We start from the raw sequence: 18211 nt of genomic DNA on the forward strand, positions 1-18211 counted from the left end.
TTGTTGACACTGCCAAATAGAAGATAATCTATAAGCGTAAAGCTTAGCCAAATCTAATCTTGTTTGATTGGAAAAGAAGAAAAATGGCAGAATCACATAACAGATTCCTAAATGGTATTTTTGATGAGAAATGACAGGTCGAACTTTCTTGTATTCTTTGAGAGGGGTAAGCAGTGTATGGTGCAGGTACCAAAGCTGGCGTCAGAACACATTCTGGAACAGTGTGTTCTGTCCCTGGCAGCACCAGGGAGTCCTCCTTGCCTCCTGACTCTCACAGCTTCAGCTGTTTCTTCCTCCCAGGCAATGTATTGCCAGTACGGATTGCAAGAACAACAGATAAAGTATGAGCTTGCAGGATGTGTATTTCGTACAGCACAGTCTATAAGGAACCCTGTGCCAGACCTCATCCCAAGTTTGTGCATTTAAGGATAACTTGAGGCTTTTGGTTGATAAATCTCTTCCCAATTTCTTTATCCAAAGCCTCATTTCAGATCAGGAGAGCCAGTCTGTGACCATAGGGGTTGTGCATGGCCTGCCAGAATACTTCACCAGGCTTTTTTCCTTTTACTATATCATTCCTGAATGCAAGGAGTCCTGTGTGGGCTTTATGAATAGTCCTGCTAGCCTGTACCCTCTTCTCTGCTGTCCTCCTCCGTAAAATGAACAAGTCTCTCAGGTTGAAGGGCATGTGCGTTATAGGGAACACCAGCATTTTGGTCGTGTGATGTAGTCACGCAACCTTTTCTGTGATGTTAGGGAGCCACTGGGGTTTGAACCTTAAACAGACTCATAGTAGATCTTGCTGACCTACTCTGAGAGAAAGGCTAGGCACTTTTGCTCCAATTTAGTAGAATGGTTTCTTTTGTTGCTCTGTTTTTAATTTCACAGAATCACTAAGGTTGGAATAGACCTGTAAGATAGTCAAGTCCAACCATCAACCAACAAACACCACCATGCCCACTAAACCATGTCCCACAATGCCTCGTCCACATGTTCCTTGAACACCTCCAGGGATGGTGACTCCACCACCTCCCTGGGCAGCCTCTTCCAGTGTTTCACCACTCTCTCGGTAAAGAAATTTTTCCTAATATCGAGTCTAAACCTCCCCTGGCACAACTTGAGGCAGTTTCCTCTTGTCCTGTCACTCTTCACTTGGGAGAAGAGGCCAACACCCACCTCTCTGCAACCCCCTTTCAGGTAATTGTAGGGAGCGATGAGGTCTCCTCTCAGCCTCCTCTTCTCCAGACTGAACAACCCCAGCTCCCTCAGCTGCTCCTCATCAGCCTTGTGCTCCAGACCCCTCACCAGCTTCGTCGCCCTTCTCTGGACATGCTCCAGAACCTCAGAAGTACCTTTCATCATGTATTAGCAAATAGCCTAATTGGGTTCTGTACTCTCTACAGCTTGCTGATATGATGCTATCAGTAACACATAAGCTGACTGCATGAAGTGTGTGTGTGTACATATATATGTATACAGATACAGTCTCCCTTTAGTCCTGATACAGACTTCTACATAAGATCCCAACTTTGGTAAGGCACTAAGTAAAACTCTCCTTCCCAGGAGAAGGGGAGGGTATTGATAATGTCTGTGAAAAGGCTGGTTAGAGACTACAGGGTAGCTTTGGTGGCTCTCACTCATATTCCCGACCATCAGCAGAAGTTGTAGTTGGAGGCCATGAGGCCTGTCATCCCCTCTGTTGAGCTGGCCGCTGAGACTTGGGTAGAACTGCAGCTGAGCAGATGCTATTTCAAAGAATCAGATGTTGCCTGTGTGACATATGTACGTACACCTTTAGAGTGGGACAAGCATGAATGGCATGCCTCAAAGGATGAGGACAGCTGTGCAGTAAGAAATCGTGCCCTATGGCGAACCCTCCAGCCTGTGCACCTTTCCTCTGTACAACCGATGAAATGCTGTATTTTGAGAAGCATCGGTATTGTCTGCTCCTTAGAGCTTCTGTGGTGTCATGAATTTCTTAACGTGCACAGCTAAAGAAACCACATTCAATGAACAGCCACAGTATGTTCTGAAAGGCATTTATATGAAATAGCCCAAACTCCCTTTTCGTGCTAAATAAAACCTAAAAATAATGATATGTGTTGAAATCGGAGCTTACATACTGCTCTGTTAGGACGCTTATTCTAGCATAATATCAGGACTCTTGACAATGACTGACATAAGATGCCTAAAAAAAGTGTAGGAACCAAACTGTAGGGTAAGCAGGGGCAGAATCATTTGTTCTACGATAATGTCTCATTTTGATTTCTGAGAAGAGATCTTCTCTTTTTGATCTCATTTGATCTCAAAATAATCATTTTCTCTTCTTCTTGCTTGCTGCTGAATCCTCAGAAACAACTGTTAACAATTTCAATGTCTTTGTTTTGCATCTAAAAGCTTAGCAGAATTTCCTAAATTCTTGGGCTTAGAAACTTCTGGTAAGAGTGTCATAACCTTGTTATCAATGGAAGAAACACATACTTTTTGATAGACTTTTTTTAGTTTTGAAGTTACCGTGGTTTTATGTTAATAGAGGCCCTCTTTCTCAGTAACGTGAGATAAACTAAAGAACTGTTCCTGAACAGCCTTCGCTCTCCCTCCATTCGTGGTGCATTCATTGTGTGTGATACATTTGATTGTGTCTTCTTTTAATATATAAAACAATAAATCCTGCAGAGAGAGTAGATGAACGAGTGAATGTATAAATGCATATAGAAATTTTACTGAATATGGATACTTCATTTCAAAGATGAAATGCAGTAAAGAACATCAGATGTGCGAAGCTGTCGAATAAAATTTATCTCAATATATATATGTGCAAAAATATGAGCATGTATATATGCGTGTGTATGTATATATACGGACCAACGTTCATCTAATGCATTAAAGTCAAATTCCCAAAAATGTGGTGACGAGAGAGGACCGTTTTAGCTCATGTCAAGACAATGTACTTTAGTAATTTCTCCATCCCTGGAGAGCTTATTAAACACTAAACAAAATGTCTCAAATGTAACTGATCGAGTGTTTTAAATTATTCACTTTCGTTTGGCTCTTGGCCAGCTTCTCACTGCAGAGGGCTATGGCAAACAAAACCTGTAATTTACACTGACAATGATAATACACAGTTTATTCTGCTGGCTTCTCAACTCAGAGTTTTTATAAAGTAAACATTCAAACAAAGCTCAGGTTCTTAATGTAAACACGTTTTGTAACTCTAAACTTAGCCAAACAGTTAGAAATCAAGTAGGGATTTTATTTTTTTTCCCCTTCCCATGAAAATGTCATTATATATTTTTCCTTTCCTTTGCTGTTAAATAGGGATATCCCAACTTGAATAATGAGAAGAGACAGCAGTAATTCAAGAACATTTTTTTTCTTTCTGACATTTCTTTTTTTAACCATGTGGGTTTAGCACCGATTTCCTAACCATTTTATCTTTTATTGCCAAGTGTATCCTTGTGAGAATTGATATGGCTTCCACTGTACATGGCATATCTGCTCATCATGTTCCACTTGCTCCAAACTCAGATTGCAGAATGGAAGTTGGCTTCTATAAAATCTGTAATTTCCAGATATTTCTGGGATTTTGCTTTTTCGGTTTTTTGTTTTGGTTTTCTTTTTTCCATTTTTTGAATTAATTGTCTTCCAAAAGGGTGTTTGTTCCTTCTTAAGAACTGAAATGTGAAGTCCGATTGTGTGAATAGAAGTAGAATGGTAAAAAACCTGAATGGGCCGATGCAATAGATGTGAAACGGTTAAGCTGGGTCAGAGTCACCGGCACATGAGGGAGAGGTACAAGAAACCGTGCTGCGTATCATTGTGTTATAAATGTAGTAAACAGTCCAGTAAAGATTTATCTTTCAAATTGCCTATTCAAAGAGAGATTACAGAAAGGAGTAGTGACCCTAGCTGAGTTATCTACGAGTTACCACTTTTGGAGTGGGATTTTAGTGCATGTGAAGACACCTATCTTCAGTCAGTTGAGTGGAGCTGTCATGAGTACGTTTCCATGGACAGTGTTGGGAGCTTAGGTGCCTGCATCACAACAGAAGCATCCGAACAAAGTCACTTACTTTAGATGTCTTTATCTATATGCTGAATCATGCCTTTAATGTCAAACATGGAACAAAGTTTGCGTTTTGTTTCTGAACATAATTTACAGCTACAGTTGAAAGCAGAGAGGGGAACGTGAGTGCTAGGAGGGCAAAACTTGCTCCATGTTAAGTAAGCTTACTAAAAGGTGAGGTAACACACCTATTATAAGACAGTCTGGATATCTTGTATAAGAATGGAGAAACAGAAATATTACCTGAAGAGAAAGTGAAGGTTAGGATTCTTTTTGGGCTACAACCAAAAATAGGTGTTTTGCCATAATTACTGCAAAAGTAAGTACTCTTTATAGAGCTGATGACAAGAACCAAAAAGGAAATGAAATTGAATGATTTTCATACTAAAGACTGAAGAATCTGAGGACACATAGATCAAATAGAATAAACTTATTTAAAAAAAACAAAACAAAACCAACCAATGCACAGTGTTTGCATAGGAATGGCTGCTTAGTATATACTTTATGAACTGTAGTGCATAGTTGTATTTACTCTCTTGTCTTATGTCTTTGTCCTGAATGCAATGACAGTGAATAAGACTTGGCACCAGTAATGACTTACGGTGTTGTGGTGGTGTTCCATTTTTACACTTGCAGAAAGTGAGGTGTTTGTGTTAAAGAAGGAAGTGTAATGACTTCTTCAGTGTTACACAGCAAATCATCAGCTTTTCTCTTTCCTGCTGTAATTATAACAGCTCAACAAACAAGATAACATGAGGAGAAGTTTCTTAAAGAATTTGGGTAGAGGTCTGGACACTACGAGAAAGTGGAATGGTGTTCAAATGGTTCAGAATGGGGTTTTTTCCTGCATTCATGGTCTTAGTGTCTTCTTGTATTGGGATCCAAGTACTCCAATGTCCTAATTCTGGAAGATATTTCAGTGTCTTAAACATTCATCGTACACGTTTTGCCTTACCATGTTTTTTCATGGATTCAGCTGAAGAGCACTTGTGATGTGTTCTCTCGAGCTCTTTTTAAGATAAATGTAGTTGATGATATTTTCAGTATTTTTCTTTAAAAACAACCACCTCTCCCTCTCTTCTTGGAGGTAGGAGAGCTCTGCTTTATTTGGAATAATTTTTAAAAGCCTAACTGTTCCAGTGAGCTCAGCATCTTCGTTCCTTTCCCCATTATCGTTATGAACTGCTGCATGCCTGAATGCATTGGGAAGTCTGGCTGCAGCTCTCTGAGGGTGAAGGCTGCATGCCTGAGCTCTTTTGAAACCCTGCTATTACTTATTTCTTGAAAATTTGACTAAATATTTCATTATAGATACTTTCAGGAGACTTATGCATGGGTTCCTATAGTCTCATTCTTTGATTTTTAGGAAGAAAAGAAGGAAAAAGTGAAGATTGTGATGTTCCACAACTATACAAATATTCAGCTTTCGCAATAGCAAATCAAGATTCTGATTTTACTTCTTCATTTGGGTGTAGTAAGGATAGGCAGCTGTTTCCGTAAGGTTTGTAAAAACAGCGTTATTTGCTGTGGAAAAAAGCTGTTTGTATAGTGAAACAAAATGAATTATGTCTGTTTTTTTTTAGTATCCAGTGATGTGCAAGCTACTAGGCTTTCCCCCCGGTTAGGAAGAACACAAAGTTTTTCTGCAATGTACTTTTACCAGGGTCAAACTGGACTCTTGCTTAATATCCTGGACACTAAAAGATATCTGGTTTCAAGAACCCTGTAGGCATTTCATAATTTAGAGGTCTTTGCTTCTTTCTTGCATTTCGTTCGAAATTAGCTGAGGGATGAGAAAATGGGATGATGGTTAGGCGCACAGCCATAAGAAACTCAATTAAAAATTGGCCTTTGTAAACATCTATTTCAAACAATTGTAAGTAACTAGTCAGATCCTTGAATTTTGGTTTTATGCACGTCAAAGTGCATGAAAAACATACTTATGCCGGGAAAGCGGTAAATGAACTGCTGTAAGCTCAGTCAGTCTTGCTTCAGTGCAGATACCAGGATTAACAGGAAGATAGAAGGGCAAAGCATTACTCAATTTAAGGACAGATAGGGAAGGAGAGCAGACTTGGCACATTATTCTGCTTTCCTCTCAACTGGCTGGAGTATTTCGTGTTTGCCTGATACCTGTCAGGTCTTTACTATAGTTTCTTCTAATTAGTTGGTAAATCAAATTAATTGGTCTTGAGTTCTGCTTGAGTTTTTCCTAGAATCTCTTGTTAAAAACTAGTGCTGCCTCCCATTTCTCTGGCTTTTTTTAAGGGAGGAATTACCCACCGGCTAACAGTTCATCAGTTTCTCATGCAAGTTCTTTTAGAACACTTAAATACCGTTCAGTCCTGGTAAGGTGCTAGTAAGCTTGTTGCTTTATGTTGTACAAATCTGATCTAAGGCTTTTTCTTTCATCAGTTCAGTTTCAGATGGCTTCACAGACTCTTTCTCCATAAAGAGAGTCTAATGTGAAAACCTCCGTGACTTCCCACACAGTGGAATCCAGTGCTGTCAGTAAGGGAAAAATACAAATTAAAAAGAACTAAGGTTGTGGCAAATGAACCAAATTAATTTTATGCCTCAGTGTTTAGAGAAGGATGTCCAGAGCAATTCAGTGTTCTCTACTTTGAGTAGGATGCAAACTTCCCACTTTTGATGGATGGATTTTAACATACCAGCATTTCTATTTCTTGTATGTTATCTTTGTTTGCACATATTTTCCCTTTTAAGATGGCTTTATACTTAATTTATTTTAATCTGTTGTTAAATTGCTTAGTTGGCTTTGGGGAGAGTATTTTAGTTGCTTTTGATTTGCTGATACACCTTTACATGGAATCTGCTTTATCAGTGTTGTTAAATTGTTTCGGTGGTGCCTTCAAGGGATTTATTCTTTTAGATGCTCTGCTTTAATTAGTTTCCATTAGCATTAGGTGTTTATACCACTTAAAGCTAGATATGATAGTTGTTTTTTTGTTTTTGTTTTTTTTTCCCCCTCTTACCTCAAACAGGTTGAATTTGAGAACTTATTCATCTCTGGCTTTTCAGTATTTACAGTGTGGACAGGTTCATGGCTCTAGTAGGAACAAAAACCATAACTTGCTCCTACTATTGAAATTTATGTTAGGTGCTTTACAAAAAGTTCAAGTATTGAAATAGCTCTTCTCTGTTATACTCTAGTGTGACATTTATCCAGCCTGTAAAAATAACAGCAGATTCCCCTTGTTTCTGCCCTTTCTATATCTCATCCCTACATGGTAAGTGTCATAATTTTGGAATGATGGTCAGTAGTCTGGCATTTATATGATTATCTCTTTATGAACTTTAATTCACAGAAAGTTTGGATATGCTTTTACAGAGTTAAATACATTTACCTTATTTCACTCCCTCCACTTTTCTGCTTTCCCTTTTTTGTTACAGCTGTACAGCTCCTACGTCAGCATAATTAGTTCTCTCATTCTCATTTAAATACTTTATCAATAGTATAATCATATTCCTCTGAATGTTTTCTTCTCACAGACTTTGAGAAGCACATTATATTCATGTCCACGTTTAAAACTAGACAGTCTAGTTTTTACATTGGATTCTTGGACTTGCATTTGTATAGGAGCCCTTGCACCCTTGTTCTTTGGCTGTCTTTCTTTTTTATTAAATGCTGCTTGCTTGAAATGCTGCTTGGTTAGACAGAGCTTTGCTATTTCCTGTCAAAGTTCATTAACTACTTTAATGCTTTATTTCCAAGAATACAGAGTTTTAATGATTGCATCCGTAATTGATGTGTCATCCTGAACTGTGCATGCCTTTGCACCTGCCAACTTTCTGCTAAGTTTAAATGGTCTTCATCTTAATTTTAAACTTAAATACCAGCAGCCTACTTTTGTTTCCTTTTAGGTGGAGTTTGTGCATCCTATTTCAAAAGTCTTTCCACAGTCTAATAAAACTGAACCCTTTCTTTCTGCATAATTTTTCAACTACTTGCTGAAATGCTACTTTACTGCCTAAACCTGCAGCTTGGTACTAGGACTGTCTCAAAAGATGTAGCCATGGAGACAGTCTTGTAGTCAGGTGGCTAAAAAGCTAATTTTGTTTCCAGGCACTTTGCAAATTCCTTTGTATGCTCTTATTTTTATTGTGAACAGCTCTTTCTCAGTTTTCTCCAAGAAATGCTCTGGATGCCTCCTGGGTATCATAAAACCAACTATCTTTGCATCTAGTAATCAGAATACCCAAGGGCGAGTTTGTGTATACTGTTTTGAGACTCGGATCTCTGCATATGTAAGTGTTAAACTACACACTTGAATGAAATGCTGGCAGTGAAATCTGAAATTATAGGAAATTAGCTTGATTTTAAGATTGGTTTCAGGCAAGAAATTTAGACCAGACTAATCTTAAAATTTGATAATGCTTATAAATAAGGATGTATGGAAAACAGCCTGATACATAATTCATGTAAAATAAATGTTTTCTTTTATGAAGCTAGTAAAAGGTCTGTCATTTGGAATGCCGCCTTTTCTTTCTTTGCACCTGAAGTTAATTAATACAGAGCTAAAGAAGATGGGAATTCATAGAGGTCAGGATCTTGTATCTGTAAGGTACATTTCTTTAATAAAACTCTCTTGAGTTAAACACTGTGCTGTTGGATGTTCACTATTCCAAGAAATGATGCTTTCCAAAATGGTATTTTAAATCTCCTTGCCCTTTGGTAAACTGAGGGCTTAGGAAGCTAAATCAGTTCAGTATTTGTGCTCTGCTGTAGGTTCAGTACTGTATAGTTCAACCATCTTTTATTTCTAGGCCAAATTCTACACTCAGGGAGACCTAAAGTGCATAAAGATGATAACAATGGTCTTCACTGTCTTTTCAGGAGAGTTGAACTGCATAAACTCTGGGTTTATTTGCTGCTCCTTCAGTCAGAGCTACGCTGTTGGCTGTGATGTTGTGTTCAGAGACCATGAGAAAACTGGGTTCTGAACCAAAGATGATCTATATAGGGCTGATATTTCAATAACGGTTGTGGATGACTAGCAATTAATAACATAGATTTATGAATGTGGTGCTGTATTACAATGGTGAAGCTTTGATGAACATGTTTACAAGGTCCTTTGAGTTTTAATATAGTGGTTTTCATTAAGTTTATTTATAATCTATAGTTTTTATTGGCTATACTTAAATCTAGTCTATAAGGATTTTGAAGGTTTATAGCAAACTTAAAGAGATATAAAAAGTTAAGTAACTTTATCCAGTGAGTGTGTTTATCCAAATATGTCATCAAACTTCTCAATTTCCTTTTTAGAAGGCCAGTTAGGGACAGACTGACTCATTCTCCTGTCTGACAGAATGCAAAGACATCCAGAGTTTAGCTGGCAAGACTATTGAAAAAAAGGGAGAATTTTAAGATTTCAGGGAGTGTGTCTTTCTTCTCAGTTCCCCAGCTGGATGTAAAATAAAATTTTCAAATGAGAAACATGTGAAATCTTGTCTAACCATCTGAATAAATGATGTCCCGATTTCCTGATGACTTAAATGCAAATTGTAGGATCTGAACATTCCTAAAAGTCATCTTACTAGTCATAAATTTATACGTCAGAATAAGGTTTACAGTGCTAAGAATTTTCTGATAACCCTAAAATTCTTAGCATACAAATCAAACTGAAGGGAGAGGAGGGTGCACGGTTTCCATTTCTGCTAGGTTTTATTTCCTTTTCCACAGAATTGTCTGGTTTTGTTCAGGTTTTTTCCCAGGTTATGAGGAGGAAGGAGGCTAGCATAGTGTGTAAGGAAGTACAAGTGAGATGGTAACAGTTATGATTGACTGAAATGGAAGGATAGCTCCAGAAAACCACAGTTTTGTTACCTATCCCCTGATAATGTTTGTGGGGCATGTGTCTTTCCCCATTGACTTGAAGATACGGTGAATCAAAGTGCTGAGGCTGAGGAATTTGCCAGTAGGGTGTAAGAGGCAAGACTCTGACTGGTTTTAAAAGCAAAGAGCTCTGTTCAAGTTGCAAAAAAATAGCTCTCATAATTTCAAGCAAAATGTGTAACTCGAAAGGTATTGGCAAGGAATTAAATAAGGCATTGTTCCAAAGAGCAGGTTTAGTGCTTTTCTTTTGCAGTGCCATAACCTGATGCTGTCTCTGCTGAAGCTGCTAGGGGTATCTTGGGCAGAGAATGAGAGCAGACCTGTGCAACGTATATCTTGTCAAGCTCATATGCACATTTGAAAACAACCATGTTTCTGGAGTCAGTGAGTTTCCCTTCTCCAATGCTCTTGGCAAACTTAGAGCCTGGGAGAAGGTAACTGATGCTAGGCCAAATTTGGCAGACATAAATCAGTTAGCTGTCTGGGTATTTTCAGTGTTACTGTCCCTTTGGCACTTTTAATTTCCTATTTTGCTGGGAAGTAAAACTATTCTACGGCAAAATACTTCCCCTCCCCCGTTTCAGTAGCCTGATCACAATGAACCCATCACAACTGTTGGGTTTGGGTGTTTTTCTGCTTGAAAATTGATGTTGTCAATGATCAAGTTTGAGAGCTTTTAGTGCTGGAGCCTTCTGTTGTCAATATGTCTGTACAAGCTCTAGCTTTTACCAGTCGTGTTCCCCAGCGCAAACTTTTCTGTGGGAGGGTGAAGGGACTGGTTAAGTCTCTCTGCCTGCTCAGTTTTTGGAGTTGTTTCAAATCGTGCCTCGCAGGGGCTGTTGTGTCGGGTTTGTATCCCAAGGGGTGTGCAGTTGACACCTACCGCAGAAGGGGAGCGGGCAGTTCTCCATTTGGAATCATCCTTAAGCAGCAGACCTTGCTGCAGCCCACTCAAACTCTTATCTTAAGGTTTTATCTGTTATGGATCTCAGCTGGGTCTGTGTCTGTGACCAAAACGGGTGCCTTAGGGTTATTCTTCAGGCTTAGCCAAGTATCTAGAAATCTTTCAATAGAGTAACAATCCTATCACGAAGGACTGTATTGAGTTGTTAAAGAAAATGAGTTATTGAATGGATAGAAAAGTATAATTTTATTTATGACTATGCAACTTTTTATAGAACAGTTCTACAGGGATTGAGACCTTTCTGTATTTTGGACATTTGAAACAAGAAGCAAAATTCTCGACAGTATGTTTGGAGAACAACCCTCTGTTGCCAGGGATGAGACTAGATGATCTAATGGTTTTTCTTGTATCTACTTCCTATTACTCCCATTTTCTAGTCTGAGCCATCCACCCATCCTGCCCTCCCCCACCCCATATAGGAGTCTGAAACAAATTTTAAAAATGAAAGTTCATATGTCCCTCCTGACCTTTTAGTTTATTTCTGAATTTATACATATTCTGTGGCTTTTTTCCAATCTTCTTAGCAGAAAGGTTCAAATATTGAACATACTTTTTCAATGTGTTCACACTATTTTCCTGAAACACAGACAGTGTGCATTTCAGGCTCAAGAAACAAAAAAATAATGTACTTATGTGAAAATGAAAACTATAATGTAAGCAGATTTTGGTGTTTATTTTTAACATTTTTTTCCAGTAGTCTGTGTTCTCAACAGATTTAGTGCTACTGATTTTCTTGTTTATTCTCTGTTTAAAATTACTCTCTCAGCACAGAGACTGAAGCAGTTTAAGAAAAACGTCACAGCCTCAGTCTCCCATGCATGCATCTTTCATATGTGTATGCAATGCTTAGAGATTTTGTAGCTGGGCATAAATGCATTGAAGCTTATAGTATGCCATGGGAAACTTGGTTATGAGTTTAGACCCCAGGTCTTGGTAACTGATGTGTGACCTGTGTTCTTAGTTCTCATGGCCATTTTTCTCTTGCCTGTTTTTAAGATATGAAACTAATTATAGCATACATAAGTCACTTAAATTTTTCTGCCACAAGAGAGATCTTAACTTCATTGAGACTTCTCCTCCTCCACACTCAAACAGGAGTATAACTTTTCCCATAGCGATGGCTTGTTCTGGAAACTTATGATAGTGTCAAATTTTCGATCTCAGAGAATGATTTATAGATTTTTCTCTCTGTCTGATGTTGTGTGTTTTCTTTTCAAACTCCACTTACAAAATTCTGTGCCAATTTCTCCCTCACTCACAGCCCCACCCTGCAATGAATCAGAAGTTCACCGTGTCTTTTTTTGGTCACAGGTCTTGGTGCAGTCATCCACTTCTATTGTTGCTTATGATTAGACTAGTTATGCTGTACTGCACATGGAGCGGTGCACTCAGTCTTATTTGGAAATGTAAATTGGTGACTAGAGCGAGTGCCCCATTACTGAGGGCAGTGCCTCACCATGAGCATATTTGGCCAGTGCTTCATCATCTGCGCTGGTCACTGGTTAGGCTCCAAACACAGTATATGGAGTTGGTATTGATTTACAAGAGCCATAAATAGTCCGAGACTTACCAGCTTAGGAAGGTCATCTTTCCCTTTGAGTTCTGACACTAGAGTTAAAATTGCTGACCAGAGCTACCACCAGGGTGGTTTTCCATGGTCCATTCTTTCAGGAGAATTTACACCCTCTTGCAGGGAGGGCATATGGCAATGACCATCACTTTCCCCACTTTTGAGGGGAGAGAGGGTTGCAGTGTAGGAGAACAGCGTTTGACTAAGGTTTTTCATTGTGTCCTCCCCAGCCTCAAAGTACAGAATGATAGAATTGGTTGGTAGTCACGACAGTATGCCTGAAGCAGTGAACAGACATCTTATGTGCTCAGAATTTAGAGAAATTAAAATAGGAGCTTTACCTCTCTCTGTCATTCCACCAATGTCAGTGGAGTTGCATGAGAAATGGTTATCACCTAGATCTTGCATCTGCTTGCTGACTACAGTAGGTGGAATAATTTAGAATTGCACCATGGATCGAGAGAATTTCTCAGTTGTGTTAACACTGAGTTGGAAGCCCTGTTTCTATTTCTATTTATTCTTACTCTTTGCTTCGAATAAACATAATGTGACCTTATTTAATAGTTTTGGGTTTTTTTAATCCCTTTGTTAACCTGGATTTTATTAATTTATTTGCTTTAAGATAAAGTATTTTAGCCTTCCATCATGCACAGAAACTGTTGTAGAAATCTTTGAACCCTTGAATTTTGACAAGGGCTTGATTTCACAACATCTGTTGAAAGTTATGTAGTGCAATGGTACATAGTTTTTCACGTACGAGTATGAAGTAATTAATCTGTGTACATCACTTCCTTGAGTCTGTCTTTGTGCCTCAGTGGTACTATTAGTGGGACTGTCCCATTGGGGTGTAATGCATAATAAGAACGCTAATGTTTTGCTTGTGGTGGGTCTCTCTTACTCACCTACAGAACACTAGATACCCATGAAAAAGGTCAAATGTACAGAGATCTGGCATCCATTTCACAACTTGCAAGACATAGTCTCAGGCATATGTAATATATATAACTCATTGCCAGAAAGCTAAAAGGAAATGATTGCATTTGAGTACAATGCAATCTACAACAATAGTTCAGTGTGCATGAAATTAAAAACTGCTGGTAACACATGTAGAATAAATAAGTCGACAGTGTTTATTTTTACTATAGCTTTCTATAGAGATAAGATCCTGCTTCTTATAATATTTATTTGGCTTCATTAAGAAAAACAGCAAATATTAATTATACCCACTGTTATAGAATATTGAATTTTCCAGAGCTGGGCACGCAGTATATTGTTATTCCAATGTGTGAATGTGTCAGAATTAAAAGTGCAGCAACGTTATGCTGAGAACATACTAACACACTTCACCTTGTAGCCGAGATGGTTCCTCCTCTCCTTGATGCCCTGTCCTGTGCGTTGCTCACTTGACCTACTGGCTGTAACAATTACTTTCATCTGACACTTTAAAAAAACCACAACAACAAACCGCTTAACCTAGAGCACTCAGTTGTATGAAATCACATTTCTTACCTACTCAATATCTGAGCAGTATTATAACATAATGTCATGTAAATTTGGTATGTTCCTAGTGTGATGCTTAGTCCATGTATTAACATTGCATGAGAAAGCAAGAGTGTACTGTAAAGGTACACAAGAGGAGGCACGTAGCCTTAATGCAGTAATGAGAGTACATCCAGTGAAGAGAGATAGAGGGGTGAAATAGCTAATGTGGAAAAGATAAAAAAATACTTTTGAAATGAGGGCCTGGAAAAGGATTTAGTTATTTGGATGGATAGAAAGATATATTTTGGTTTATTTGTGTCAGGTTTTTGGGTTTTTTTTTTGTGGTTTTTTTTTTAATGAACTTTATTTTTTATTTCATTGGAGGTGCTATGAGGAAGAATTTGTGAGACTTAAATGAAGAAAGGCTCAGGTAGAAATGTCCCTAGGTGTAACAGGCTGAGTGTCAAGCAGTATGACTTTGTTACCCCAGTTTTAAGAACTGAGGTATTGGAGAATGTTAAGGATTAAGCCAAGGGCAGGGGGCTAAAAGACTGAGTTCTCTTCTAGCCTCGTGGAGGTAGGGATGATGGCAGGTTGCTCACAAATGGTCAGATTTGTTGTTGTGGTGGTGGGGGTTGGAATAGGCCTGAGTGATCAGCATAGAGATGATGGCGGGCTTTGAGTTTCTGTGAGGAGAAGCACAGAGAGTGAATGGGTAAGAGAAGACCTAGAGAATAACACCTGTGGGGTCCTATGGACAGAGTAGAGGTGGACAATGAGAAGTTTCCAACTCAGAGTACACTGTGGAAACACTTAGAGAAATGAGTCCAGCTGGAATTGCAGAAACTCTGTGTGGGTAAGATGGCAAGGAAGTGCTGAAAGCTCATTTGTGTCCAAGGCAGCCAAAAGATGAGAGACAGTGAAGATGGATTAGGTTCAGAGGTTTGTAAGAAGGGAAGTCATTGAGCCTTTAATGAGAGCAGTTCCAGTTGAACATGGGGCAGAAGCCAGACCAGAATGATGCCTACAACAAAACTGAGGGAAAGGGTCTCCTGGTGAGGATGGCAAAGACTGCATCAGGAACCCAGGCAGCCAGCTGAATCACTGTCCCTTGGAGAATTTCAATAGCTGGCTGGACAGGGGTCTGAGCAACCTGAACTGACTGTGAAGTTAGCCCCGCACTCAGCAGGTTGTGCTGGAGACCTCCAGAGATCCCTTCTAGCCTGTATCACTCAAGAGGATGTCACATTAACTGACTGACCTTGAGGGGGGCAGCAGCTGGACCAACAAGCACAGTGTTTCATGGTGTTTTGTTAGATGAGAAAGACTACAGCTGTGAGACTTTTTGCAGGTTAGGTTCCATTTTTATGTGCTTGGTGAATGCTGACTCCTCAGATGGGTATAATAACTTTTATCTTAGCAGTGAAAATGCCCTTTACTTCATGTTGTAAGAAGATATGTCTGATGCAGTGGAATAGAGTTTGGTTGGCTGGCTTAGGTTTTTTTTTCACTTGCTTAAGAGCATAAGGAGTAAGCTTCCTTTTGGGAAATGTTAGGATTATCTTATATGTAAACAATTGTGTTTTCTTCTTCTTTGGACTACATTTTCTATATGACCTTTGTGAGTGTGAATTCAGAGCTAAAACAAAAACTTCCGATGGCTTTCCTCCCTGGGGGGGGGGGGGGGGGGGGGGGGGGGAACACAACCAAAACAAACCTCATCTTAGTAGATGATCTTGAGCTAAAGATCTTATTAATTGCTCCTCTACCAACCTGCCAAGTTTTGTGCTAATTCCTGTGAATTCCTGTGAGCAATGTGTATCATAACTGCCTTTAAAGATCTATGTCCATTGCTTATTAGCAAACTGCTATTTTTTTCCTGTCCTGTTGAACAACATTCACTTATTTAACCAGTGTATGTTCATAATAAAGCTTTACTCTTTATATAGTTGAGAGTCTATATAGTATATGGCAAGTTTGAAGATAGGACATACCTATACATTGGGAGATTTCTTCCTTTCCTCCAATTTAACCCTTGTACCCCAAGGTATCTGTGACTGGTTTCTTTCACTCATACCTTCATCTCCTCTCAGCATTCAGAAAATGGGAAATAACTGTGCTTATTTAAAACTCCTTGAGATTTGCAGAGGAAAAGGGCTGCCTAAGTGCTAATCATTTTACTATTTTACTCTTCGGTTTCTTTTTTCTTTGTGTGGGGTGGAGAGACTATGTAAACGCATTAAATACTTGAATGCATATAGCATGTGTTTTCAAACTGGGAACATGCATATCTGGAAACCTTCTTGTTTTATATTTTTAGCTCTGTAAAATGTTTTCTAAAATAGCAGCTTTCATTATTGTACTGCAAAAATATGGAATGTGGATAAATATATTTGGACAAATAGGTACATCCTCAGGGAAGATATAGTGGAATCTGCATTTGAATCTAAAGTAAGTCTTCTTCCTAGTCCTTAATCCTGCTCTCCAACCCCCAACCACATGAAATGCAAGAGCTTCTAAACAAGCTCAGTGGCTTTCATGCTATGGTTCTGCAGGTGCACCTAGTAGTCTCTGTATCTAACTTCTGGAGTTTTTGTACGTTCCTGTGAGTTTGGGTGCTGCGTTTTCTTTAGGCTCCAGCAATACAATAAAATTTTCCCTTCTAGACTTTAGTAGACTTGATCTAGTACGCTATCATGTACATGTAGTTAGCTTGTCTTTGTGTTCCTGTCTGATCCACACGTACGGAGTACAGTCCATGTTGAAGTGCAGGAAAGACCTATCCGGTCATTGTCCATCAGCCACCTTTTCTCCACAAAACTGTTCCATATCTGATAGGGGTTTGTCAGTGGCTCCATGCTTTAAAAGTACACATTACTGAAGAAGAATAAAGAAAATGATAGTAGCATGATTTTACCATTCTTTTACTGGTAAATGTCTTGCTAAGTTTTGAGACTTTCCAGTTTGGAAGACCAATCTTTGTCTCTTAACTACAGCAAGACTATGGAGGATTAGTTTTGGCTGGCAACAAGAAAAATGCTTAAAATGCCTAAAGGGTTAACATTAAATGTTAATCCAGTTTTCATATTTAGAAGCAGTTATTAGTCCTGTCATAAGCTTAAACTCCCAAATCTGACAACATACAATTGCTGAGGCCAAACAGTCTTGTTGTCTTGCTATGAAGTATGAGGGGTTCTCGAATGATTAAGGTGAAGGGTTTTTACTGAGTCAGTGAAGACTACTGATATTTTGCATGATCCAAACATGGTTTGTAACCCTTTTAATGAGAAATGTTGTGTATGAAGGGAGTAAGGTGGCAGAAAGGCCCTAGAGATGGAGGCTTGCCTAGTTTTTGTAAAACATGATGATCAGATAAATTAGTCATCACTAAAATTTTCATTTAAGAATTCTTCAGTTCTGTACTTCCTGAGCACGTACGTAAGAAAGAGGAAATGCTTTCCCTCCTCCTTACTTGAAAATATATTCAGTCATATGTAAGAGTTGGATCTGACTGATAAGTTTCTTTATTATTGCTGTCAAGAGTAGTTTTCAGTGCTTCAGCATCACTGTCCCATAATGTCTAAGTTTTTTTTCATTTTGATCACATAATCACGTATTATTCATGTACCTTGTTTGGCTTGCGTGAATTCTATACTCTTCAAGGATATCTTTAGCATATACTGTAGCTTTGCTCTTTGATAAAAGCAAGACACTTTCTTGACTGGTTGAATGGAAGTTTAGGATTTTGCTTTGAAACTGAAATACTGTTGGGAATGTTATATACCCTTCCACACTCAGAGAATACTGCTTCTGGCTGAAAAAAGAAGAAAGTTCATTGCTGAATACTTAATGCTTTTCTGAATAATTTTTTTTTCTTTAATTGAATTGGGGGGGGGAATTCATTTTTCATTGCTTTCATATATAAACTTTTCAGAGAGTTCTCTTAGTCTTAACCCAAATGCAAAATTCACATCCTGAAAAGATTTAAATTGGACTAAGGTTTTTGAAATGGAAGAAAAGGTCACTTTGCATATGGGTGTGTGTTCTGAATGTCAAGTCAGGGAGGCTAATGTAGAGAGAGCTGTGCCTTAACTTGCTGAGTGGTGTGGGGTTTTTTTGGTTTGGGGGTTTTTTGTTTTTTGGTTGGGTTTTTTTATTGTTGTTGTTTTGGGTTGGGTTTTTGTTTTGTGGTTTTTTGGGTTTTTTTGTTACGGCAGGCAATTGCGTGGAGATCTTCATGGCGACATTATTTGGCAAACATTTTGGAATCAG

General features: G+C 38.7%; 2 protein-coding genes across 2 annotated transcripts in view; one reads left to right on the top strand and one right to left on the bottom strand.

Annotated features, from left to right (window-relative positions):
- The window catches only part of FILIP1L (filamin A interacting protein 1 like), an 84805-nt gene that overhangs the window by 53913 nt on the left and 12681 nt on the right, over positions 1 to 18211 (bottom strand). The gene's annotated exons all lie outside the window — the stretch shown is intronic.
- The window catches only part of CMSS1 (cms1 ribosomal small subunit homolog), a 176725-nt gene continuing 168745 nt past the window's right edge, over positions 10232 to 18211 (top strand). Inside the window, exon 1 of the mRNA XM_059818060.1 lies at positions 10232 to 10327. Coding sequence (XP_059674043.1) covers positions 10232 to 10327 — 96 coding nt within the window. The remainder of the gene's footprint in view (positions 10328 to 18211) is intronic.

Source organism: Gavia stellata, chromosome 1 (genome assembly GCF_030936135.1).
Source record: "Gavia stellata isolate bGavSte3 chromosome 1, bGavSte3.hap2, whole genome shotgun sequence".
Lineage (NCBI taxonomy): Eukaryota > Metazoa > Chordata > Aves > Gaviiformes > Gaviidae > Gavia > Gavia stellata.